This window comes from Haliaeetus leucocephalus, unplaced genomic scaffold (genome assembly GCF_000737465.1).
Source record: "Haliaeetus leucocephalus isolate CR32 unplaced genomic scaffold, Haliaeetus_leucocephalus-4.0 Scaffold339, whole genome shotgun sequence".
Lineage (NCBI taxonomy): Eukaryota > Metazoa > Chordata > Aves > Accipitriformes > Accipitridae > Haliaeetus > Haliaeetus leucocephalus.
This window is the reverse complement of record NW_010972775.1, coordinates 20,652,115-20,677,943: the sequence shown is the minus strand read 5'-3', so window position 1 is coordinate 20,677,943 and position 25,829 is coordinate 20,652,115. Positions and strand designations below refer to the sequence as shown.

The 25,829-nt window shown below is 44.9% G+C and overlaps 2 protein-coding genes across 3 annotated transcripts; one reads left to right on the top strand and one right to left on the bottom strand.

Annotated features, from left to right (window-relative positions):
• The first annotated feature begins 3,109 nt into the window (after positions 1-3,109).
• On the top strand, positions 3,110-11,633 carry SPG21 (spastic paraplegia 21 (autosomal recessive, Mast syndrome)). 2 transcript variants are annotated; one of them, XM_010572055.1, is made up of 8 exons: positions 3,110-3,203; positions 7,068-7,229; positions 8,083-8,163; positions 8,782-8,927; positions 9,441-9,549; positions 10,027-10,134; positions 10,516-10,656; positions 10,989-11,633. In XM_010572055.1, exons 1-8 carry the CDS (start codon positions 3,141-3,143, stop codon positions 11,109-11,111), a joined length of 933 nt encoding a protein of 310 aa, XP_010570357.1. In that variant the 5' UTR covers positions 3,110-3,140; the 3' UTR covers positions 11,112-11,633. The 2 variants fall into 2 exon arrangements, with proteins under 2 accessions (XP_010570357.1, XP_010570358.1); XM_010572056.1 differs by lacking the exon at positions 10,516-10,656 and having other exon boundaries at positions 10,989-11,591.
• A 1,092-nt stretch (positions 11,634-12,725) lies between these two features.
• On the bottom strand, positions 12,726-23,445 carry ANKDD1A (ankyrin repeat and death domain containing 1A). Its single transcript, XM_010572054.1, has 14 exons — positions 23,348-23,445; positions 22,579-22,677; positions 21,904-22,002; positions 21,334-21,438; positions 20,386-20,484; positions 19,867-19,965; positions 18,618-18,716; positions 18,168-18,266; positions 17,823-17,921; positions 16,783-16,881; positions 15,310-15,405; positions 13,906-14,107; positions 13,028-13,159; positions 12,726-12,787 (listed from the first exon to the last, which is right to left on the bottom strand). Exons 1-14 carry the CDS (start codon positions 23,393-23,395, stop codon positions 12,726-12,728), a joined length of 1,437 nt encoding a protein of 478 aa, XP_010570356.1. The 5' UTR covers positions 23,396-23,445.
• Between the last annotated feature and the right edge of the window lie 2,384 nt (positions 23,446-25,829).

The following is a 25,829-nucleotide window of genomic DNA, read 5'->3' as shown; positions in this document are numbered from 1 at the left end:
GGGGGCCGCGGGGGGGGGGGGGGGGTTGGGACTCAGCCCCACGAGAACCCCAAAGCCCAGCCCTGCTCTGGGGGTTCATCTTCCTGGGGGGGCTCTCAGGGGAAGGGGCCGCCTCAGCCTGTGCTGCGAGGGGGAGAGCCCAGGCTGGGAGTGTTGAGCAGGGTTTTGCCCCCTTCTCCCTGCAAAGCTGGGGCAGCCGGCTGTGGTTGGGGAGGGGGGATGGAGCAGGGGCTGGGGTCGGTGGTAACAGCGCTGGGGAAGAGGGGAAGGCGCGTGCTGCTGTGGCCCAATTGTCTGTAACTCTTTTTCTCTATTGCTTGCATTTGGCATTCGTAAAGCACCGGTAGCCCTGGCGACTCCCCTGCATCTCCGGGTGTTTGCCTGCAGCCCACATCAGCTTATCTCTGCTGGTGTTGCTGATTCAGGTCTCTTGGCCTGTGGGAGTGGGCACTGCATGGCCAGCATAGTGGGAGAGAGGCTGCGCAGCGGCCCTGGCTCACACAGACACAGCACGGGGGAAAGGAGCAAGTTGCCACTTGTCTAATCTACTTCGACAGGGGTTTCCTCTCTAGGGGCAGGATCAAAGTCTTTCTAAATCAATAATGAATGGAGCATGTCACTAGTGTAGCGGGGATAACTCACAAGGACAATATTATCAAGTGTTCTGAACACATCCATAGGTGATTCTTCCTTTAGAGGAATTGTTTTTAAGAGGTTAGAGTTCTTCAGGTTGTTTGGTTTTACTAAAAATGAAACTTGGGTCTTTAGAGGCTGAGTCATGAACAGCATTGGGTTCTTTGTGATTTGAGTTGCCTTTGGTGCCTGGTTCCCTGTTTTGAGTTCATGGTTCAGCTTTTCTATGGCTGGAAGAGCACATAGTTGTTGTTGACGAGAATATTTGTGTGTGCGAATTTAATTCTGCATTTCCGTGCCAAGGAAAAAGCATATTTCAGTAATAGGGCATCAACTTCAGCAAAAACTTCTATAATCAAAGAAAACCTGTTTACTCGAGCTTTAAAAGTGGGGCAGTCTTTAGGAGTAGTGGTCACAGATGCACTTTTACAAGAAAGGAGCTGGGGAAAATCCGTTCAGGCCTTGGTGGCCAACGGTTTGCTTCCACAAGTGGTAACAGGTGAACTGGGAAGCTCAAAATTTAGGTTTCAGATGAACTTTTAACTTGCTGTGGTGCGAGCTGAGGTACGCTGACAGGACGAAGTTAATCTGCATCATACTATTTCCTTACTTAGTCTAGTGATAGACAGCTTTGTGCTTCCAAGTGATGTGCCAGCCCACAAAAATTAGCTTAACAGTGCTGAAAGACTGAGGTGGCAGAAGAAGAGAGGTGATCACAGCAGGAAGAGATTGCTGACCCTTTATGGCAACCAGAATTATTAGCAGAAAGTCTTCCTTTCCTGTGCCTCTGTGTCTGTGCGGTGCCCAGCGTAGTGAGGCCCTGACCATGACTTGTCTGTCTTGAACCTGCTGTAATATAATACTCAAAGAGAACATGTTGGTTTAAGGCATTTGCTGTAATTTGTTTCTGCCATAATTTTGTCACACCATCATTTGGTGAATAGCTTTTTGAAAACTAGTTGTGTGGTTATGGAAAGGAATTAGTAGTCTGAACTACTGTTTGCTTTCTCTAATGACCAGCTGTCCCCCTTAGTCCCATAATGCATCTTTGTGCCTGCTCTGCTTTGCAGGTTGTTGGAATAGATGCTTTTTACCTCCGCTGTAATTTTACCTGCTGCCAGATTAAGACCTGCCAGACTTGCCAAAGAGCGGAATAGTTGATGCAAGCACCAAAACAAAGCTGCACAAAATTGAAACAATGGCCACGCAGCTGAATTTCCTACCTCAAACCCTTGTTGGACATGAGCGGTGTATCACCTGCTCTGCGGAAGATGTGTGTTGCCTTGCAATTTAGAAAGTACTTTCCCTTTTAAAATTCATGTTTTCTGTACTTGGAAAATGGCAAATGAAGACTGAAAGATGAGGAATTGTAAATAACTGTTAATCCAGCTGTAACCTAATAAGCTAGTTAAGCCTGTCCACCGGCATCTTTCCTGCAGGGAGAAATGGAGTGACTCGCAGGACATACCAAGGTCTTAATTTATGAAGAATTAAGAAACAAAACCTATTGATTTATACTTGGCAACTGTTAAGTAACGAGCAAAAGTTGCTTTGTTTTATTATGCTCAGTGCTGTGTGTGAATGCATGAAAATAATCTCCTGAGGCAGTTGGCTTTCAGGGTAAAGCTATTGAGTCTGCAAGCTTCAGAACTGCTTGATACCATCTGCTGTATAAATGGAAGATAATGGTCTCTTGCTGCTTTAAAAAAAGTTAAATCTAGAAGTTACCTAAGTGTTTATTACTAATTAATGGAGTATTAGTAGACACTCATTATGTATGCTAGGACATTCTGACTTCAGAGTGAATTAGTGGCATTCCTGTGTGGACCCAGCTCTGAATCAATTTGTTCTGTATTAATTGGTGTGCTTCAAAGGTATCTTTGTTGGTAACTCCTGACAAGTCAGCTTCTGTGTGGATAGAATTAAAACTTCAGGGCCCTTCTATAAATTAAGCCTGGGATCAGCTGATGTTCCCAATGTGCTTTAGGACTCCTTTGGGTCAGTTATACTGAGGTGGAAGAATGTGGTCTGAATGCTTAAGCAGTAGGTTCATGAAATAATGTAAGTCTGTTGTCTGAACTGTGGAGTGAATTGTATGAATATTTATTAGATATAAATTTGGAGTGCTTTATAAATTAAAAACAAACTGAAAATGTGCTTTAGCTTTTTACGCCACTTACAGCCTGCAACACAGTTGTCTTTACAACTGTTACACAGGAATGCTCTTACAAAAGCATCATTTCATAATAAGGCTGGTACAGTAAGGCAGTCAGATAACTGCCTCTTGGGAGAGTAATTAAATGGTTTGTGATGAAAACTGAGAAAAAGTAAACTTGGCGTGAATCAGAGGTAGTACAATCAACTGATAAGAGCAAACTCACCCTGCAGATGCTTTATGTGTAGGGCACAGTTTTGAGTGCTGCCTGAAGTAACACTGTTGTCTTGATTTCTAACTTTGTCTCTCTTTTTTTTTCAGGCTGACCTAAACTGTGTTTTTTCTAAACATCATGGGAGAGATTAAAGTCTCTCCTGACTATAACTGGTTCAGAAGCACAGTTCCTCTTAAAAAGGTATGTACAGCTGTAATTGACTTGTGGGTGAAATGTCTTGTCTTGCTTTGTAGTGGGGGAGACTAAGCTGTCTGGTTAATGCAGAACAGTTGTGGCTGTGCTAGTGACCTGGCTTATCTCCTGAACTGTTGTCCCACGAGTGTGTGAAAGCATGCTCTTAATCTTCACATGCTTCTTGGAGGTCGTTTCTGCATGTGGTGGTGGGGAGCAGAGGCTTGCAGCTGTGAGCCACGGCAGCAGTGCCTGGCATCCTGATGCCAGCCATGCCTGAGGAGGAGACTCTGAGAAGATAGCGTGTGCTGGGGACCATGAGCATGGCTTGTCATGGAGCTGCCTGTGTGTACTGCAGCCATGCTGCCAGAGCCACCTCCACAGTTCCTACCCATCATCCTCAGGCCACAGCGGAGTGTCTGAAGGCAACTTCTCGGCAGTTGGGCTGCATGCGGGGTTCCTGAGAGTGGAAAGATGCCTTAATCATGATGGAGAAAAACAAATGGTTTCTTCTACTGCGTGTCCTTTAGATGTCTTCTGCTTAACCACACTGTCTAACCACTTTCTCCTCTCACTTGGATTTCTCTACTTCCTTTCACTGAGCCACAAGACAGTGTTTGAGGTGTGCAGTGCTCCAACTTCTGCTCTCTCTGTGCTGAGTGGCAGAGGGCATGGAGTGCAGTACTAGTATGTAGCTCCTGACCTGGGCTAGCTCTCACGTGTACCTGTGCAGATAAGGCTTGCTGAGGCTGTGGTTACAGACTAACCTGCAGCAGCAGCCCAGGTTCCTGCCAGACTGAAGGATAGTCTTGCCTTTAGACCCCAGTCTGCTGCTCCTGCAGGCTCAGTCGCTAGTGTAACCATACAAGTCGAGCAGAGTCAGTGACCTGTCTAGCTTAGGGGTGTTTTATAGTTTGTTTTGGGGCTAAGCTGACTTCCAGCTGGTTCAGTTCCCTAATCTGGATGGCTGTGTGGGCTGTGGGAACTCGGGGATGGTGCTGGCAGCAGAGGCAAGAGCAGCATTGCGTCTTTCAACAGCAGGCTGGTTGCAGCTGGGCCACACAAAAGGGACTGTATCCCCAAACCTAAGGAGCAACACTTAAATGTGTCTAGCATTATTTCCACTGAGTGGCGTGTAGCTTTCTCTAAGGGCTGTAGGATTTTCCATTCAGGATTTCTCATTCATTTTTGCCGGTTTGTGTCTTCTGTAAATAAGAAAGATCTATTGCTGTTGACTATGCATGCTCTGTCTAGGCTCTGGCTGTCCAGCTTCTTTCTGTTTCTGGCCAGTACCAGATCTGCTGAGTCTGTTTGTGCCATGCTGTTGCCTCCAAGCAATGCCTCACCAGGCCAGCAAAGCCGGAAGGCAGTATTTCAGTGGAAAGACATGTGGGTGCTCTGAGGTGCTGCTTTATGGGGTGCAGTACGGTAAATGAAAGGAGCTGGAGGTTGTGGTTACAACGGAATGCGTTGCTGCTGCTGTGAGGGCTGTGTGATGCTGCAGCTTCCTGCCGGGGCCACTGCCTTCAGCTGCTGCTGACTACTCAGGATTTCATAAATGAGGACATGTGTAAGCTGAAGCTGTTGTTGACCTGGTGACCTTCAGACTAGGGAATACCTTACCCTCTTAAAGTGATGCCACAGTGATGAATGTGAGGTATGAAGAAGGTAGAAATAAACAAACTAATTCTGTTTCTGGAGGGAGAAGGAGAGGGGAAAAAAAAAAGCACAATTTGAAGATGTAATTAATCTTTGAAGCAGTCTTTAGGAATACATTTGCTTGCATTATCCCCCCAAAAGTACAGGCAAAGCACATGCAATACAGAGGAAGGAATCACCAACCATCATTACTGCTGGTGAGCACGTTATTGCTGTCAGATCAACTTAAGGAAGCAGAGCCAGAGCAGTTTGTTTGAAAACAGGCTGAGATGTTCCTCCTGACAGGAGCAGGAAATGCACAGCTTCATTGCTGTTCCTGCTCTTGTCAGATATAGGAAGTACAGCACAGAAAAGAACATTTGTAAACTAAGTCTTCAGCCTTGCTTCTGAGCCGCCATTTGCATACACTGCTTGCTGTCTTAGATAAGTCCTTCCTAGAAGTCTTTAGTGGGGGACGCCCTGGCTCTGCTAAACTCGAGGGGAGAAGTTCTGCCCCTTGTTTCAGTGCAGTGCAGATTTTACCCTTTATGTAAACTGTAGGCATCTTGATTGATTGATCAGAACAAGAAAAGGCTGGTGACCTACCAATCAGCAGTTAACCATGCTGCTGTCTGCCTAAGCAGCGCTTAGCCTTGTTTGGGAGCTGGAGTTAAACTACCCGGTGTGTGGCTAGAAATCAAATAGAACAATTGTCTAAACCCATTGATTCATTGTCTGGGCTTGAGGAAAGAAACGTTATCTCTGAGCCTCAGCTCTCTTGATGTGAACTAACTTTGGTTTTGTGATTTCAAGGAGTATGGTTTGGCTTTGGAAATTTTTCTAAAGGTAAACTTTGTAGTAGCCACTGACAGCCACCCTGAAGGGATCCAACATTACTGATGGAATAAGAGCTGATAACAGCAAGGCCTGGAGCTCTGGAGTTGTGTGCAAAGGGTTGTTTTGGGGGGCTGGGAGGGCTTTTATACAAGGCTTATTTTTAAATCGTTTCAGTGGTCTGAAAGCTCTGGTATGCAATCTTTCTTTTATTTTTGTAGAGACTTTACAAACAGCAGCATCATGTGATTTCTCACATGCTCCCAGAGCCTGAAATACTGGCTTTATTACAAGCAGATTTGTTAGTCAAGCAAATCTGATTTGTGATACACTATTCTTCTCTGATTCCCTGAGAAGCTTAACTGCTGTGATGGGAAAGTGAATTGTGCTTGTATATTGCTGTTCAAAAAGCTATAAAATCTTGATACAGAGGAGATGAATTCCCACTGGGTGACACAGACTTTCTCCAGAGGTTTGTGCTTGTTGATCTGGTATGAGCTGCACGCTTTTGCTGGGTTGTGGAGCATTGAAAGAGCATCCTAAATATACAAAACAGTTTGCTGGTAGAACAGGCCCTGTAAAAACAAGTCAGGCTCAGCACTGCTAGAAAAGAAGACCTTTACCTAATCCTTATACTTTTAAAGATACTAATTGTGCTAGGACTTCCAGCTTCTGCCCTGAGATGGGCACTGTATGAGGAACTACTCATTAAGGATAGCAGCTTGCGTGTGAATAATCTGCTTCAGGCAGCTGTGTGTCGTAGGCGCTCCAGATGTTCCCGAGATGCTGCCAGATGATGGAAGCATTTTTCTTTCCAGGTCAGCTTTGCAGTGCTGCTTTGGGACTTGTGTACGCCTCTGTTTCTGGCAGCCAGCTATAACTGTTTCAGATCAATAATTTGTGGTGTTAGCTGCTTAATTCTATAGGCTTGATGTTACAGGTCTGGACACATGCTTTTGTCCAGTGAATGCAAACATCAATGCTTGTTTAAAAAGCTGCCCCTGGGGGCAGTGCTGGCTCTTCCAGCCTACAGCTATTGCTCTCATACCTTAAACTGACCTCCTGGGTCTCTCCTGGACCATGGCACGGTGGCTTATTTCCCAAGGTGCGGTATTCATTATCCAGCTTGTGTCAGGACACACAAAGCATTTGGTCTGACAATGCATGGCTGTGGCTTTTTCCAGCAGTGTTCACACAAACGTTGTAATTCCGGTTAGTAAACAGCCTTAGAGAAGAAAGCTATTGTGAAGAAGAGTAAAAGATGGTCTTGTTCAAAGGAGTCTTGAGTATTATAATATTTACTAGATGACAGAAGTTTTGTATAAGCAATCCTGGAAGCTGGCTGAAGAACGTCATTTGCCTTGTGTGTTTCTTCTCCCTCCTGTGCCTCTCTCTTTCCAGATAATAGTAGATGATGATGACAGTAAAGTCTGGTCGCTGTATGATGCAGGACCTAGGAGTATTCGGTGCCCACTCATATTTCTTCCTCCTGTAAGTGGAACTGCAGATGTGTTTTTCCAGCAAATTTTGGCACTGACTGGATGGGGCTACAGAGTTATTGCTGTGAGTATTCTCAGTTGTGTCAAAGTTAATGTACTTGTGCTTGTTGCTCTAATCAGAGGTTGGATAATGAAGATGAACTTCTTAGTGTTGACTAAGGAGAATCCACAAAAAAACTGATTCTAAGTTGTATTCCAGAGTATGCAGCGTGCAGATCCAGGCTAAAAATCTGCTGTACATTTATGGCAGTGTTTAACCAGAGCCTTGTGCATACACATTATTGACTTCTCAGTCTGTTTTCTCCCTTGTGTGCCTTGGACACCAGTCATCTTTGCCTCCAGCTGGATCTTTGTTAGCCATGAGGCAAGTGTTTGGGTTAGTTCAGGGTTTCTGTGTTTGCCTTAGGGATGGTGCATAATCTGGTTCTTAGCCTGCCTAACTGCAAATGCTAAGTCACTCCTTAAAATCCTAACAGCATGCTGGTTTGTGGCTTTTCAGCTCCTGAATCGAACTGAAACGATTGATTTGTGTAACCATAGTTCTGCTGAACAGTATGGCTTTAGGAGTACTGCTGTTTTTCTAGCAGCAGTTAATGATTTCTGTACCTGCCAACTTGATGTGCTATGGAATCACTGAAGAATCATTCCAGCCTCTCCACCCCCCAATTACAGAATGAAGCAACACTGCACCTTCCCCAACAAACTTGCTCTGCAGTGATTTCAGTTGTGTATTTTTGTGCAAGCAAGGGGGAGGTGTTCACATTCTCTAGCTGTAGGGACCTTGCTGAGGAGCGTGAGCCTCGTGATACAGAAAAGGCAGGTTGCTGTCTTGAAACCTTTAATGTGAGAATTGGTATGACTTTGAAGCCAACAGATGATGGGTACTGATCAGAGACCAGCTATTTCTGACTTTTTAGTTGCAGTATCCGGTGTACTGGGATCACCTTGAGTTCTGTGATGGATTCAGAAAGCTGTTAGACCACCTTCAGCTGGATAAAGTGAGTGCTCTGAGATGGGGAAATGGACATACAGTTGCAATAAAAACCTGATGTTTGAAAGAGTCTCAATTAAGAGCAAGTGTATAAAATAATGGCACAAAAACGTAGCCTATAAATAAAGAGGCTGTGTTGCAATTTTACATTTGAAACTAGTTTATTGTTGGAGGTGAATACCCTTGAAAATTGTCATACTTGGCCTAAATTCAACTGCTGTTCTAGTCCTATTAAATTGTATTGGTTAACTTCAGTTTTTCATGAGATCCTGTGGAAGTTATCCTTCCTAACTCACGTAGTACAGAACACCACAATAAAGTATCTTGGATTGGAATAGCTATTGAAGACAAAGGGAAATGTTTGATTTTTTTTTTTCCTTAAGCTTGATAAGCACACGGAAATTTGAACTGTGATCTGGAAACACTTCTTTCTTTCAGTATTTATCACATTTATATTGCACATAAAACCAGAAGCTGAATAGAAGAGTGATTCTTTTTTTTAAAAAAAAAGGGGGGGTATGATAGAGTAAAACTGGAATGACTTATTTTTGTAATGAAATGTTGTGCTTAGGGGTCATTTATTTCACAAATGTAACATGATCTGTTTTTTTTTTCCTTGAATTAGGTTCACCTTTTTGGAGCTTCTCTGGGAGGCTTTCTGGCTCAAAAATTTGCTGAATACACACACAAATCTCCCAGAGTTCAATCTCTGATCCTATGTAATTCCTTTAGTGACACTTCTATCTTCAATCAGACATGGACAGCAAACAGGTAAGGAAGACTGAGACAAGCAATCAGATTCGTAGCATTAATTTTTTTGCAATGAAATGTCATGCTGATCTGGTCAGACATATGTCTAAGCTGTTTCCAGCCTGGGTGAGGGAGGTGCAGGATGGAATAATTGTGACTCTCAAATCCACACCATGAGGAAAATGGAAATTTTCACAATTGGGAGTGTGGAATTTGACAGACGAGTCATTCCGTGATCCTCTGTGGATGCGTGGTTGGATTTAAGAACTCTGCCTGTTTCTAGCTAAACTGTTTAGAGTAAGAGAACTGTTATTCACCACGTTTAAAATACACTCTTGCGATATAAGACTAACAGCTTCCCAGAGCATTTCAAGCGCCTAGCTGCAAGGTTTTCCATCTCTCTGCTCTTGAAGCTTCTTCAGGATTTCATTTGGAGTTAAAGCACAGTGCAAGGAAAAGGAGTGCTTACAACAAAGCATCTTAATGTTGGAGTCCTGGGTGCTTGAAGATTGTTACATCTTCTTTCTGTTTTAGCTTTTGGCTGATGCCTGCTTTTATGCTGAAAAAAATTGTCCTTGGGAATTTTGCATCTGGTCCTCTAGATCCTGAAATGGCTGATGGGATTGATTTCATGGTGGACAGGGTAGGTGGCTGTGTACTCTAATGGCTGTGATGTCAATCTCTGTAGAAGATTTACTTAGCAGGAGGTTGTAGATATTTCTGCCGTTTTCTTCATTTACTTGCCCAGAAGGGAAGAGTAAGGAATGGATCCTTAGGTGTTGACTCTCACAGCCCCAGCAATTTAACTGATGCTGTGACAGTCTGCCTTACAGTTCTTTTGTTTATATAGATCCTAAGAGAGGAAGTTAAGAAATTGAGATGGAAGAGGAGAAAGTGCTGGGATCTGTCTGTAGGCCATGCTCTGGAGGCAGAAGCACTAATGGAACATGTTTTAAGCATTTGTCTCATGCAGAGAGATACTAAGTTGGAACTATAATCTTCATCTGAAGTGCAGTCATGTTTCTCTTTAAAACTAACTTCTCTTTGGCTGTATTGTTAATATTGCATTAAGTTCCTGCAGTGAAGTATGTTGTTAATCAGTGTTTCTCTCTACTGAAAGCTGGAGAGTCTGGGCCAGAGTGAGCTCGCTTCAAGACTTACCCTCAACTGCCAGAACTCCTATGTAGAACCTCATAAAATTCGAGACATCCCTGTAACCATTATGGATGTAAGTTAATCTCAACATAATCCTTTTCTTTAAATGCCATTTCCTCCCCTTGGCAGGTGGGGCCTGGATATTCTGTTAGCAACGCAATAAATATTTGCAGCATCTAACTTCATACTTAGATAAGCCATCTACTGGCCAGGCAACACTGTGACTCTTCTGTGTTGAATTATGGATACTCTGCAGTAACACAGCCATATGTTTACGTATCACAATGTTAGCTTTCTAGCTGTTGATGCCTAATGTGTTTGCTTGTTTTCTGTTTCATTAATGCTGTTCCACAGAGAAGCTGAGAATTGCTTCTTGGAGCAGCATATATCCAGTCTGATTTAATAAGCAATATCTGATTAGATTCAGAACTAATTGCTGTGACTTGTTATGTAGGTGTTTGACCAAAGCGCACTTTCAACTGAAGCAAAAGAAGAAATGTATAAGCTTTATCCTAATGCCAGAAGAGCTCATCTCAAAACAGGAGGCAACTTCCCATATCTCTGCAGGAGTGCTGAGGTCAACCTATATATTCAAGTGAGTCTCTGCATTCAAACCCAATCTGCTAACACATATAGCTGGAACAGCAGTAGGAAACTCCTTTTCTGTGCTTGCTCCTAACTTGCCTGTGCTGTTTGCTCTGGTTCCCAGATCACTGATACAGAAGGGCAGGGCTGGGAGCAGCCATGTTCATGGATGGTTGGCTTTGGGGTCTTGGCTATTCCCCATTTCCTCTGTCTTTTCTCTGAACTCCTGTACTCCAGAGACGTGATTTGGCCCTCACAAAAATTACTCCAAAGGAATGTTTCTCTTTTACCAAAACCTTATGCTTCTATACCTGTCTCAGTGTTGTTTTCCATGTCTGACAGATCCATTTACTGCAGTTCCATGGTACCCGGTATGCGGCCATTGATCCCTCCATGGTCAGTGCAGAAGAGCTGGAAGTCCAGAAGATCAGTCTTCACACCAGCAATGAGCAAGAAGAGCAATAGGTTTTGGGGTGTCGGTGAAAATGAGGAATCGGTTTGGTGGTCTTCCTGTGTACAATCAACTGTTCCCACTCTGCCTTTTTCCTTGCGTTAGCCGATTATCACTGTGTGATTCCAACAGGATCAATAGTTAGTGAACTACCCGTGGACAGTAACCTCCAGCAGTGTAATGGGATAGAGCTGTTTAATTTCCAGTCTTTGAATTCAACGAAGCATCTTTGAAGACTACAGTTTTAAAAACAAAGACATTTTTGCTACCAAAGTCTTCACTATCATGTTCTTAAGCAGAATGATATTTCTTTTTATATTTTTCACTCAGCTGTATATATTGCCACATGTAGATCATGTACTTATAAGCTGACATATATTTTTGTTGAATATTTGGTTTAAAAGATGTTTAAGTGCCAATGTTGCCATCACTTATTTGCTTCATTTGTTGTAAGTTAGTTTCTATTTGAAATAAAGCATTTGAATTTTTAACTTCCTTGCTGTTCAAAAATGGTTTTCAATAAAAATTCAATTTCAGCAAGTGTCTCTTGTATTGCCTACAAGAGAACAGCAGTGCCGTTTACTGTACTCCTGGTTTGCCTCCATAGACACCTCTAGAAATTAAGAAAACCAGCACCTTCTGCTTGAATTCACCTTGAGCATGGAACAGCTTGAATTACAAGGTTGCACTGGTTTAGCTCCAAGTAAGAATTATGTAGTATTTTTTAGTGAAGAATGACTAAGACATAACTTGCAAATTTAAGGGTAAAATCTGGATTTATTGAAATACATTATTTCTCCTTGAAACACCATAAAAAATAAATATGAAGTACTACATCACAAATTGGTATTTAAGAAAACTGTATGTCCTTGTCAGAGGCTGTGTAGATAACCCATGACCATTCTTATCTTTTCAAGCTGTAACCTAGGGATTAAAGAAGTTACCTATTTGATTTACAAACAGTACAGGTATATTAACATATATTTACAAACAGTATATGTTAATGTTCTTCTCTGAAACTTTTTGTGAAGAGTTGAAACATTAAACATCACATCCCTTTAGGCTCCAAAAGGGCCAAGTGGTAGCCTTGACTTTTCTTAAATTCCCAGCCTAATATTCTTAAATTCCCACCCTAATAGGGAAGTTATGAACACAGCTGAGACACAAGCGGCAAGACATTCCCCCCCCCCCCCCAAAAAAAAGGTAGCTAAAGAACATTTCTGAAAGCAAAGGCTTTCCCCTCAATGACTTAAAAAATTGACAATTAAAAATTTATATACAAAAATGTGATGTAAACAAGTTACAGTAAAATAGTGTTGTATTTCCTGATACTCACAGTATGACAAGTGAGGCTCACTTGCTGAACTCTTACTACAGTACCCAGACCATACCCAATAGCTGATTAAAATCTCCCTTCTGTGTAAAGAACCATTTTAGACTGTTAGCATTTGCTCATACCCATGTTGTTTCAGACCAAGACAGAAGCAACAGCAATGCCAGCTGTTTATGACAAGAAGCCCTTAAGTTGCAGCTGCCTTCTGATCAGTAACGGAGCAAGTGGTTCTCCTGTAGCTCCAAGACAAGCTGAGGCGGTACCAGTTGAAGGAACCACTAGTGCCTTCCCAATGTTACATTGCTATACATTTCCGTGGAGAGGCAGAGTCTGCATTTGCTTTTTTACGAATGCTTTCTGTAAAAAGAGAGAACGTTCTGCTGCACAGAAGGTATAAAGCTGTGGCAGGATGGGTTAATTTAGCAAAATAAAAGGAAGAGAAAGAAATTACATGTAATGGTAGCAAGGGGGCAGGGCAGGGTAGCTTCCAGCTTATGTGAATTGGCTTCCCTTAAGTTTTCCTCAGTGTACGTTGTGTAACCACAGAATTCAGGTAGTGCTCGCTGTTCATTATTTGAAGGAAGACAAAAGTATTACCTGCTAAATCTCTTCTTCCAATCCCCACAAGGCCTTCATACAATCCCTTGACTGGATTTTCTCCTGCCGTGATCACGCCATGGAGCCAGATAAGCAACATTCTGTGGCCGTGCTCCCTGTAGCTTTTAGTGCCTGCCAAGATCAAACTGCAGCTGAAATCCTGCACTTAACAGTGCACAGCCCTCACAGAGCTAATTTCTGAATTGGGGTTGGACACCCCTGCCTCCCCTTTGGATTTTACTAGGAGGCTCTAAAGTACAGTTTAGCTTAATTCCTGGTTGGGTGTGATTGCTAGATAAACGTTAAACTTCATGGAGTGGCCATGGATGAGCTTGGGCTTATCAGACAACCTTTCATGGCAACATAGAATTTCTGTCTTTGCAGCATAGCTTAGCCCCTTGCTCACATCATGCAAACTACAGGAGTCCTTTCAGTAACCAAACCAGCAGTGATGTGTTCTCAGATGTGATGTGAACTCAGAACCTGCTCCTGCTAACATATCTCTTAAATTCTAAAGGGAACTTCACTGCCACCTTGGTTCAGCTCCTTAAAAGAAAAAATAAAACCAGCAAGCTTCTTCTGTGCTAGAGAGAAAGAATTTTTCATTTACTTTCTGTAGCAAGAACTAACAAGTCTGGCAGTACCTCAAAAGCAGGAAGCAATGGACCGCTAACTCCCATGGTTGTGTGCTTTACTCACAGACAAATTCCAATGTGTAGATAACTCCACATTCATTAAAAACAGGATTTTTAACCTAATCTTTTGATTGTTTCAAATAAACCAGCTGGTTTCCTTCATGCTTTGCTGTTACTGCAGACTTATCTCCTACAAACACGGCCCAAGTGAAGGAAGAAAAATACCTGGGCAGTGTTTTATACCTGTCCATTGTTGCTCAATGGCCCTAATGTGGGCATCCGTGAATTTCCAGCAGTGTGCCAGCTTCTTCCATTCACCAGGTTTGAGGTACTTGGTAGCTAATCTCCACATTACTGAGCGTATATGCTGTGTTTCCAGCCTGTGATCTTGCTTAAAGGTCAAGTACTTTGCCACCCAGGAGTCGGAGTCGCTGTTCAGATTGTCCTGCAAAGCCAGAACAGGGGTTTCAGTTGGGATGCTGCAGATGTACCTGTCATTCTGCAGCCTCCCACATCCCCAGCTCTGCAGGTCACTGTGAGTTCATTCTGGCACAGCACATTTTTTTCTATTATTATCTTTATTCTCTTGTTTCACTCTGTTCTAATCATGCACATTAACAAACACCGTTAATAGCAGCTTTGCTGTGGAAGCCCGAGAGGATCACAATTTGCATTTCTACAGTGCCTTTTATCTGGGGCTTGTATGCAGAATCAATTACTTAAATCTCCCTGCTCCCCTGCAACACAGGCGCAGCTGCTCAGCCCCCTTTACCTGCCAGACTGCAAAGAGGGTAACTGACTTTCCCTAGAGCTGCGTGGGAAGCCCATGCAAGGGCCTGATATACACAGCATTACTCCTGAAGCTGCGCCTGAGCCACAGGCATATGCCCTCCTTTCCTTCCTTTTCTTTCCCCGCTAGAGCACTGTCTTCCCTGGTATGGGAGGATGCCCAAAGTCTTACGAAGACACAAGGGATGCAGTGTTTGGCTGTACTTTCAGCATGCCCTCTGCTCAGATTGGTTTGGGCACAGGCTTGGGGTAGGCAGGGGTTCAGAGCGGGGACTGGGGCTGAGCAGCTGCACCTTGCACACAGGGCCATGGGATGAGAGAGATTGCTGGGCCACACTGGGAAACACAGGAGGAACAGCCCCAGCTGTGGGGAAGTTTGAGAAGGAAATCAGTTGTATGACTCAAACAAGAACTGATCACTCTGCTCACAAGAGGTGTCTCCCTTCCACTGTTGAAAAACTCCCCACATCCCATTTGGAGACCCTGGGCCAAGCCTCTTCCTGCTCAGTGCTTCGGTTTCTCCTTCTGGGAGGAGGAACTAACGCTATCCCACTCCTTTCTACAGGGCTTCGGGAACGGCTGCCAAAGAATCTTTGAAAACCCCTGTTCCCTTCAGCGCAATCTGGTCTTTTTTAACAACAGAAGTTTTTTTAAATAAGGAAAGCCTCATGCAGATGTTGTTGGCATGGTGAGGACTTTTGTTTTTCTTAAGTAAGGTGATGAAAGTAGAGGTCAGGCTGCCACAGGATGTCCTGTATTTCTTTTCCTTTTGACAGCTGGTAATTCAGAGTCTCAATGGAGACGATAAAGCTACATCTGCCCTGGAAAGCGCAGGGGATGGTGGTGTAAGCTGCTCACCTTTTCCCATTTGTAAAACCGATCAGCTTTGATAATCATGTCCGCCAAATTGATGTGATTGCCTCGGGCGGCAACATCCAGAGATGTTTTCCCTTGCTGAAATTAGAAAGGGAAAAATGAGTTGGAAAAGACCTTGCATGCTTAGGAGGTACAATCTCCATGCTCACCCGGCAGTCTGTAGTAGCAGGCAGCATGGCCTATTGAGCAATGAACCCAGCTGGGATGAAGGACCCCTATTCTCCACCTGTAAACACCTCAGATGTGAGCTAGCTTTGAGCTACTGTGTGCATGGCATGGGGAGTCATTTTGTAGGCTCTGCAGCATTTCCTCTGTTGCTGCAGCGGATCTGCCCGTTCGGCAGGGGTGGTTGGGAAAGCATCCTGTAACCCACAGTGGATGGCAGGGTACTTTCAGGCTCTCAGCAACATGGGTGCAGCTGTCAAAGGACCAGCTCAGCACTACAATCCAAGGCACTTTACAGCCTTTTGCACAGCAGGCTTGCTGACACATGAAACTGAAGTGATTGATACAACCCCATTAATTTTATAGGCTCCACATATGCATGATTAGAAACAGTCTCCTAGGAGAAGCACAGGCTGATGGGACTATGAAGATGTAACTATGCTCCTTACATGAACGTGATTTTGGATTGGGCCGAGGGCTGCATTCTTATCTAAAAGCATATAGGAAAAAGGAGCAAGATTTTAAAGTGGTATGAAGGAAAGTGAGCCAGCCCAGCCATCAAGCATGCCACTGAGAATGATTCTAGCCTCAGATGTGAGCAGAAACCCAATTTCACACAGGAAAGTGTGAATGTGTTCCCTGTGCTGAGTCTCACTGCAGTTCCACAGACTGCTGGAAAGTGGCAAACATTCACTGCAGCTGAAGGCCATCTCAGCCAGGTAGCTTCAAGTTTGTTTGTCCTTTAACCCACTGCAAACGGCAGACACTATTTTAATCTCTGCCCAAGACCACTTCAGCATTTTCTGGGTACATACCACGCTTTCAGGCTGCATGCAACTTGCCTGATTCCTCTAGAATTCCTTTCGTTGATTTAATTCGAGGGCAAAAGCCCTGGACACTGGTGCCAGATCTATACCAACCAGATACTTTTAACCTATTAAAACATGTGTGCTGTAATTGTTGAGGTATATTATTTATCATTATTCGAGAAGATTTTTGATATTAATGTGCATGGTAGCACAAGCAGAAGGAACCAGAACAACTTTGAGAAGAAAAAGTTTGCTCATTGTGTGAACTGTTTTCTACCTTTCTAAAAAAACAGTCACCTCTTTCCTGGAAAACACATCAAAATAACCTACTCAGCAGTGTTTCAAGGCCTCATCCCTGGAAATATCCAGATTTTAGTATTATTACTAGCTTTCCCGGAAAATTATGAAAAACAGTGTCAAACACCATCCATATTTTCCCTCCATATCCCCACAGAGTCTATTCAACTATGGAGAGATTTACCTTGTCTGTTAGCTTCAGATTAACTCCTGCAATGAGAATCATCTCAGCAATGTCCTGCCTGCCATGCTCCGCAGCGATGTGGAGTGAGGTCTGCTGCCTCTGCAGGAGAGTGAAAGGACTAAATTTCAGAGAAGCACAAGTGTGAGGCTAGAAGGACACGACAGAACAATACCAGGAGAAAGCGCTGTAAGAATGCTGTCAGCTCTGCCCTCCTTTCCCCTCTATGCCTTTTTAAACTGAGGGCGAAACACCCTCCTACCTCAAACTGGAGTTGGGTTCCTCAGGCTGAGCAGAACTGATCTATCCCTGTCCCAGCACCAGCACTAGGAAGCCTCCCTGATAACATTTGAGAAGGAACCTCTTCAGTTCCATAAAGCTCCCTAGGGTCATGTATAGGACTATATTATTTCCTGTTATTTAAACAATTTCTGTTGGCAGATAGTTTGGCCAAGGGAGAAAAGGACCTGTGCCAATTCTTTGTTCCTGGGACACAGGGCTGGGTTAATGTGTATGCATTGTAAAATGTATACACCTTGGGACTGTTTAATGGAAACAACTAAAACACAAAATCTGGCAATTTTATGGTGTCATCAGGAGAGAACACCACTACAAGAATGAACATTAACCAAAACAGGGTGAACAAGCTACACAAAGATGCTCATTCACAAAATTACAATTTGGTGAGACAACCAGCTACCTCCAGTCTTGCCTCCCATTCTCAGCCCCGCCCAAACATTTGCAGAATATCTTCCAGCCTGAAATTTCTCCCGCCTGCTTCCACCAGGGCGGAGAGAGCCTGACTACGCAATGTCGCTGTGCACGGGTCGGAGGGACATGGCACAGCCCACATGTTAAATGCCATCAGGTGATTACCTCACTGCAACACTCAGAATCATTTCACAGGTTTCATGTTTCCTAAGTTGCACTTCCATGTTTTCCTCATTTTAAAGCACTCCTCTTTAATCCTGTCCCCAAGGTGATCAAATCCCCATGAAATGGCTTCACATTTCAAAGACAAAGAACAGGAGCTGCAGTCTTACATTATCTGGAATGTCAAGGTCACACTCTGCATCAATGAAGAGCTTCACCATGGCTGGGAAGTTCTGCAGTACTGCAATGTGTGTCGCTGATGCATTTTGCTGTGGCAAAAAGACCCTGTGATTAGAAAGAGCTTAGCTCATGGCACTGAAAGGACCATGCTGTGCCCAGCATGTCTTATTCTATGTCAGCTGCCAGCCTGGACTGGGGGCAGACTGGGGATACTGCCCCATAAGCACAGACCCCACAGCAGCACTGGTCCTTGCAGAGCTGCTTAGTGCTCTTTAACAGCTCCACAAGCTGGCTTTGCCTTTTTGTTAGTGATGAGAGCATTGAGCAGGACTTACATGATTAACAGCATCTATGTGGATTCCTGCATTCATGAGGATCCTGGCTATCTCCTCATAGCCATGCAGTGCTGCATAATGAAGACAATTCATCTTCTTCTGAGAGACACATCAGAAGAGATGGGTATTAGTCAGGGCTTCTTCTCAGAGGCTGCAGTTGTTATAGACTATCCACAGAGATCTCTTTGCTTCCCTCCTGCAAGAGCCCCATGCCCCCACACCGACAAATTCATAGAGATTGTCTCCACAGCTAAACCAGTCCCAGGCAGCTTCACCCGCCTCTTTGTACAAAGCCACGTGTACTTTCCTCTGGTCTCCCTGTGCTATTTCTTAAGTGCTGGGCTCCACATAGCCTTACCCGATAATGGGTGCCCTCCCCGGGAGGCCACAGGTCTGGGCAAAAGTCCACAAAGTAGTGTTTGGAAATGGAATCACCTCCATGGAGCTAACCTGGGTTTGGGCATTGACATCGGCACCTGCTTCCAAGAGCAGCTTCACACAGTCGCTGTGACCCCCCTCAGCAGCCAGGTGCAGAGCTGTAAGTCCTTCCTGGACAAGGCAAAAAAGGAGACAAGCAGCATTTCTGTAGACAAGGCCAAGACAGAGCAGCATCATGAACAAGCCTCTACCCCGTCTCCTGAATCCATGACATGTTAAAATACCAATTCTGACAGCCAGGGATCTCCAATCAACTGTTAGGAAAATAAAGGACACAGTTATCTGCCACCAACATATCAGAGTGCTGCTCTGTCCTTATGCCACTGGAAACAGCTGGCCCATGGGCTACAAGACAGACATTGTGTTCACCATCTTTTCTCCCCTTCAGCCCATTAGCAAGCAAAAAAGGATTTCACGTGGACAATGAAGACAAACCATTTTCCTGGAGTAGCCCAGAAAAAGCCATAGGCAGAACTGGAAACCCATGGCCCTCAACCACTGGTTCTCCGTTCTGAGGGCTGCAGCTCATTTCTTTACAAGAAAACAGAAACAAGCAGAATTCCTAAGTGATTTAATCTGGTTTTATTATTGCTCTTTGCACAAAGGGCAGCTCACCTGGGGGAAGAAAAATGCTACCAGAGTTACCACAGAAAGTGGTTTCCCCTTTCTTTCAAATCTTAATCATAATCAAATATACTTTTCTAAGACAGTAATCAAATAAGACTAAAAAAATTGCTCATAAACTTAATTGGGAGTGTGCCCTGGAATAAATAACAGCATTACTAAGTCAATATTTGCTATCTAAATCATTAACTGTGTTCCAGCCACATAATTTTCCAAAGCAGGTCTGTCAAAGAGAGATCTCAAACAGAAGGTCCATATGTTCAGTGACTAAGTCAATATTATAAAGCATAGTGAAGTTTAGTTTAAAACACACTTAATAACCATTTAGGCACTTGAATGTACAAAGGTCAGGGAGAAAAAGGGAGGTTAAATGGAGTGATAAGGTAGGTCAGCAGATACAGCAGGAAGAAAAGGCAACACTTTAGAATTGGATATTGGTCCAAGAAGGATGTTGCCTTTCACTGATACTCTGCAAGTGCAACCTGCATTTACACATGTACACTTTAGATAAAATCAGCTATCTCTAGACCTCTCCTGTCTGTCAATACTGACTATTCAGCCTCACGACTGTGGCAGTATTTCTAGGGAGGGAAAAGACAAAACTGATGTGGTTTTTATTTCATTTAGAAGTACTTACTACATTCTTTTCATCAAGGTCCATTCCAACATCTATAATCTTCTGCAGCACAGAGAGGTGTCCATTTTTAGCAGCTAAATGCAATGCTGTATTTTCTTCCTGAAAGTAAACATCACTTCATACATATACGTATCACAGGACTGAGTGTTCATACACCACAATCTTGCACAGAGTATATCCAGCGTGACTGAAAAGGAGGTTGTAACCAGTGGCACGAGTCTCAAACAGCCTTCTAATAGGTGCAGCAGGAAAGGAAGAAACCCAACTACCTTGAACTGGAGCATGGCCCACCAGGCTCGCTGCGTATCCTGTCTAAAAAGTCCTGGAGAGAAATCCAAATGGACTGACGTGCAAATGGCTTGCAAGTGGTTAGGGAAGAAAACCCCTGCCATACCACAGCCATAGTTACAACTACCGACAACTTGCCATCATGAGCCTCATTTGGTATCCTGTTCCCTGACTTTCACATCCTATAATCCTTGGAATTTACCTCCTTCACGTGTGGTTTTATGCCCATACCTTGTCTTTGGCACTGTGAGAACAACCCAGTTGAATTAGGAACTCCACCACCTCCAGCTGCCCATACTCTGCAGCCAGGTGAAATGCTGTCCTGTCCATCTTTAAAAAGAAACAAAGAAATACAGTCCAAGAAAGGCTCAGAGAGCACAAGATTAGATCGTCTGCTGCAAGCAATATAATAAAGCCTTGGGTGATAACCTAGTCCACCAGGGGAAAAAGTGCTGCACTTCAAGAATAGTTATCTTTTATTCTGCTGTTAACTTTTATTCTGCTTTACATTTGGGATGACCCTAACAAAACAAGGTGAACAGACCTACTGGGGCTAACAACTCCAAGCACTGCAGTCTTGCCAAACACTGGAATAGAGATCTTTTCAGCGTTTATTTCATATAAATAGAGGATAATAAATGGTTTACTAAAAGCAACTAAGGATAAAAAATGGAATTAGTATCTAAGACCCCAGTTATCAAGTGAGTCAAAACCCCTTTTGGGGAAAGGCAGATCTCTTGTTGCTTCATTTAACTCCCAAGCATCAGAGTGAGGATCACTCTTGGAACCATGAAGACCACGGAGCAGAAAACAGTGTGCGCTAGCTCCTGTGTGCTCTTACATCGTCTTCAGGAACAGATCAGCCAGTGCTGGAACATGCTCAAGAGGGTTACCCTTGGTTATTACTTACCTACAATACACTATGGAGCATTAGCTGCAAGAGAGGAGGACACTGAAATTCCTGAATTTATTCTGCAAAAGGCTACATTGGGAAGCCCTGGCTGCCGAAGCTTGACCAGAGCCAGAATCCCCATCATCCCTAGGCCCCACTCTGCAGGAGGGCTTCCGGGAGTAGCATCTGACTCTGAGTCTCTTCCCAAGATCAAGGGCAACATTCCTGCTAAGCTCAGCAGAGCAAGATCAGACCTCGTGAAACAAAGCAGTGAAGAGCTTTTCTACCTTGTCTGTCTTATCCACACATATGTCCTCCAGGTCCTCCATGATGAACTCCATCACCTGGATGCGTCCCCTCTGAGCTGCACAGTGGAGCAGGTTCCTGCCATTCTGGAGAGGAGATAAAGGACCACTCATTTAACAAGTCCAAGTCTTCAGACAGTCTCTGTTAAGAACCTGTTCCTGTTAGCAAAGACCCATTCTATGTCTCCCTGCACCTATAGGGCTAAACTAGCTTGCGCTGCAGACAGCAAGTTATGACTGAAGTATTAATGCTCATTTTCCCAACCAAGGTCTATTTGAAAATACCTGGACTGCTGATTCACTAAACCCATTTCCCATTTCTGTAACACCTTCCACATCACCACTGCACAAATGTGAGCTATGAAAGCTGTGTACATCTCTATAGCTACAATTATTACACCTATTTTAGGAATAAGGCAGAAGTGCAGATGGCAGTCTGCGTAGCGGATGCTGTCACACACAATTACCTTAGCTCACAGGTAAGCCTTTCTCTCCCCCCTCCCATCACTGTCTAGAGCCATGTGATGGACCCATGTAGGGAGACTTTCTCACCCTGTTGACACAGTTAATCTTGGCCCCAGCATTGACGAGGATCTGCAAGACGCGGAGGTGGCCAAACCAGGCAGACAGGAGAAGCGCATTCATTCCAAACTGGGCAGAAGAGAAGAGAGAGACAGCTAAACTGCAGCCACCACCATCCCCACCCTGGAGGGAAGCTGCCCTCTAGCTTCATGAAGTTTCCCAAATACTTTTGTTTCTCTCTGGGCTTTTTTTTACTATTACTCCTGCCACAGATGGTTGCAGCAGCTGAGCAGGACCTGCCTCTTGACTGCCGCTTCCCGGGCAATGGTGTGTATTAGCCCGGTTGTTATGGGGACAGAGAACTTGCTGGCTGTCACTGTCTTCCCACAAGCCCCAACAACATGACCAGAAGAAGCCAAGCATCCCCATGCTACACAGAAAACCTCACAGATTCTACCGGCCTACTTCCTGGTCACTGTGCATGCAAGGAAAAGGCCAAAAGACAGAGCACGGGCACATCTGAAAACAAGGCTTGCTCCAGAAAGGCACTGCACCTGCCTCAGCAGGGAGGTCACAACTTCCCAAGCACTGCAATGCATCGTGCCACCCACCCAGTGCAAAGGTGCCAGCCCAGCACCCTGCCCCCAGTGCTCCCCCCCCCCAGAACACATTTGCAGGACATGCAAGAGAGATTTGCCTTCATACACTGTCTTTGTCATCAACTGGGACATCGTGATCCAGGAGCAGTCGCACAGCATCCACGTTCCCTGCTCCTGCAGCCCAGTGCAGGGCAGTCCGGTCTGTCTGGAAGGGAAGGAAGGCTGATGTATGCAGAGCGCGTGGCTAGCCACCAGCCTTCCTGAAGGCCAAAATCTCCTTTGCCATCCATGAAGCCAGAATTTCTCACACTGTGCAGGGTTTTCTTTGGACATAGCCCTCTGCCTCTTTGCTCCCTTGTCAGGCAGACAGGTACTAGTCACCTTCTACTCAGAAACTGCAGTTCTGGCCTATAATGATAGCACAGGAATGAGAAACACTGCTGACTATGGAATGGACAGATTGAAACAGCAGGGATGGGTGCAATCCCGTATTTCCAGGAACCTACTGGTCAACAAGGGGAGACCTCCACCAGGAACTGAGTTAGTCCCACAGCCTTGGTGTACAGAGATAGCAAAATGAAAGCCTTTCATTGCAGCTGTGTATATCTGGCACATGGGTTCCAAGCAGAACCATAAATTATCACCCTCCCTCAGTGTTTGCAACTTTCCAGTCTGGCCAGGATGACAGTGCTGTGGGTTTCAGTGTGTTGTGAAACTGCTCAGGTGCCACAGGCCCTACTTAGCACTGGGCAGTGTATTTTAAAGCTTTGACCAATTGAGCAGCTAATGAGAAGAGTAGCGTTAAGGAGCCGCAGTTCTGAAAAAACACCCTCAGCACTTCCTGCAGCTTAGAGGTGGAAAAATCCAGGACTTACATTGGTTTTGGCTTTGATGTCAACCCCTCTCCTGATAAGCTCCTCCATCCTGGCTGTGTCATTACGCTTTGCCGCATCATGGAACTCCTTCTCTGAATGAAGCACTGGAGCAGAGACAGAAGAGCAGGCATTAAAATAGTGCTAGCAAGGAGCATGTAGCAGCACGCCCCAACAAACCTCCCCTTCATCTCACCGGCCCTGGTGGTTTCAAGGAAGGATGACTGCAGAAAGATTCTTCCAGCAAGAATCCCAGCCCTACAGATGCTGGCATGTTTGCTGGATTTGGCTTCTCCCACTATCTCCCCTTCTCCAAGTACCCCTGTGCCACATCAGTGCTCTTCCAGTCCTACCAGCTTCTCTTCTAATTCAGTGTCTTTCTCTGCATGGGCTTGCTTCAGCTGCAAAACCTTTTTGATCCATTAGGTCCATGTCGTCTGGGCATCCTCCAAGGCCCAGAGCCAGTGCGAGGACTCGAGGCAGATGACACAGACCCTTTCTTCCATCCCTCCACTTACATCCCACTGCTCTACAAGGAGGCCTTTACACATGGTCCTGCTGTGCTCCTCTGGGCAACCTGAATCAGTCAAGCAGCACAAAACTGCTAGCCTGGGCTGTGATCAGTGTTGCATCTCTTAATAGACTGTGGCATTTCTGGGCATAATTTACCACAAGCAGCAGTATTTGTCCTGTACAGTTAGGCACAATTTAAGGGTGTTTACTCGCCATGCTGGGCCTTGCCCCAGCAATCTTCTCCTTGATCAAACAAACCTTCCTGCCAAGAAACGAGAGCAAGGCTGTGACTGTGGGCCTGCCACAGCCCCACAGGGAGGCTCTCAAGGTTTTTGGCAAGGCTGGTGTCAGTTTTTGTTGGACTCTCTGCCCTAGTGCTTTTGGGGAATTCTTCGAGAAGTGCTTCACTCAGACCCTCAGCCTGTTGCAGCCTGTTGGAGAGCTGCCTTGAACGCTCTGCTCTATTCTACGTTTCTGCAGATCTCAGGCTGCAGTTTGAGGGTAGCAGGGGCTCCGTGCAACTTCAGTTTGTATCAACATATCAACTAGACGCTAACCACATGCCATACCAAAGGCATCAAAACGTATTATCGCTCCAGTTCCATCACACTGAGGAGATAAACAGGAGACTTGCTGTCTAAATAGCACTACCCCCTTTCTCTCTGGACGGCACAGAGGAAAGGCACCCCTACTGTGGACTCTTAGGGCAACAGAGGTGTAACCTCATCATCCCATTTCTGGTCCTCTTGCTTTCAAACAAAAACCTTTAGCTCAAGAAAAACACAAATAACACAAATCTTAATACCAGACAGGATCGTTCAAGAGTGTTGGACCTGCTGCTACAATGAAGGCAGCAGGATTTGGACACTGATCTCTACAGGAACAGGGTTTTTCGTACTGTATATTCAGACTCTGTTCTCATCTGGTCAGGTGTGTTAACAGGACTGCATTTCCACACTTGCATGGACCCTTCAATTGAGAGGAAATATCAGGAAAACTTGGGAAAAACCTGTGGAGTTTATGTTAATTATTAACACCAATGGCTACACACATACTACCTCCTTGCAAATGCTTATCTCCGTTCAGTGGAGTAAACCCTATGTTTCAGTTAAGCAAATGTCACTGCCCCTGCTCTCCGTGTGACAGAAATGCGTTCCTACATTTTATGATCGCACAAAGCATCATTGTCAAGAGATGCCAAACTGCCCCTTATTTATTCTTTCCTCTACCTGTGAAGATGCAGTAACAAACCTTGCATTGCTACGGCTGTAGAAGCCGCAATTTATTTATTTTCAGCAACACATGGGAAACCATCCAACAGTGTGAATGTGGATGGAGTCCACACCAGCGAAGCTAGCCCTGTAAATGTAAATGCACTCATCACGGCATGCACCCATCCAACAGCAGCATTTCCGTAGATATTTAGCAGTTTTTCCTTCCCGTTTGAGCTCAGGTTCCAGGGTATTTCATACCTTATGGTACTGAGTATGATCCAGTTATCCCCAACAGTGTGGAAAACAACTGAAGTGACTTACCATCAGTGCAATGCACCAACTCACAGGCCGTTTATTATGCAAGAGATTTTTAAAAGCAGCAAAGGAGATGAAAGGCATGCAAAGAAATGCGCTGAAACTGTCTGCTGGGCTCTACCCGAGGCTGCAGGACACAGCAACAACCCAGTACGGCCGGGGACTGGTCGGTAAAGGGGGTCAAAACGCCGAAGTGGGGGGCACTGGCGTTACATGCAGCATCGTAGAGATAGAGGATGCTCTGGGGCAAAAGCAGCGTCGACCTCCGCCTAGGTTATACGCCTACTTTGTTTCTGAACGGATCTGTATACCTCTCGTTATTCCTTAAAGCATCTCGGCTCTGCCCAGTCCCCCGCACGGCCGGCGGAGGCCGGGGCCGCGCCCGCCCTCTCCCGCCAGACAACCCCCCCCTCACAGCGCCGCGCCCCCCGCCCCGCTGGGGC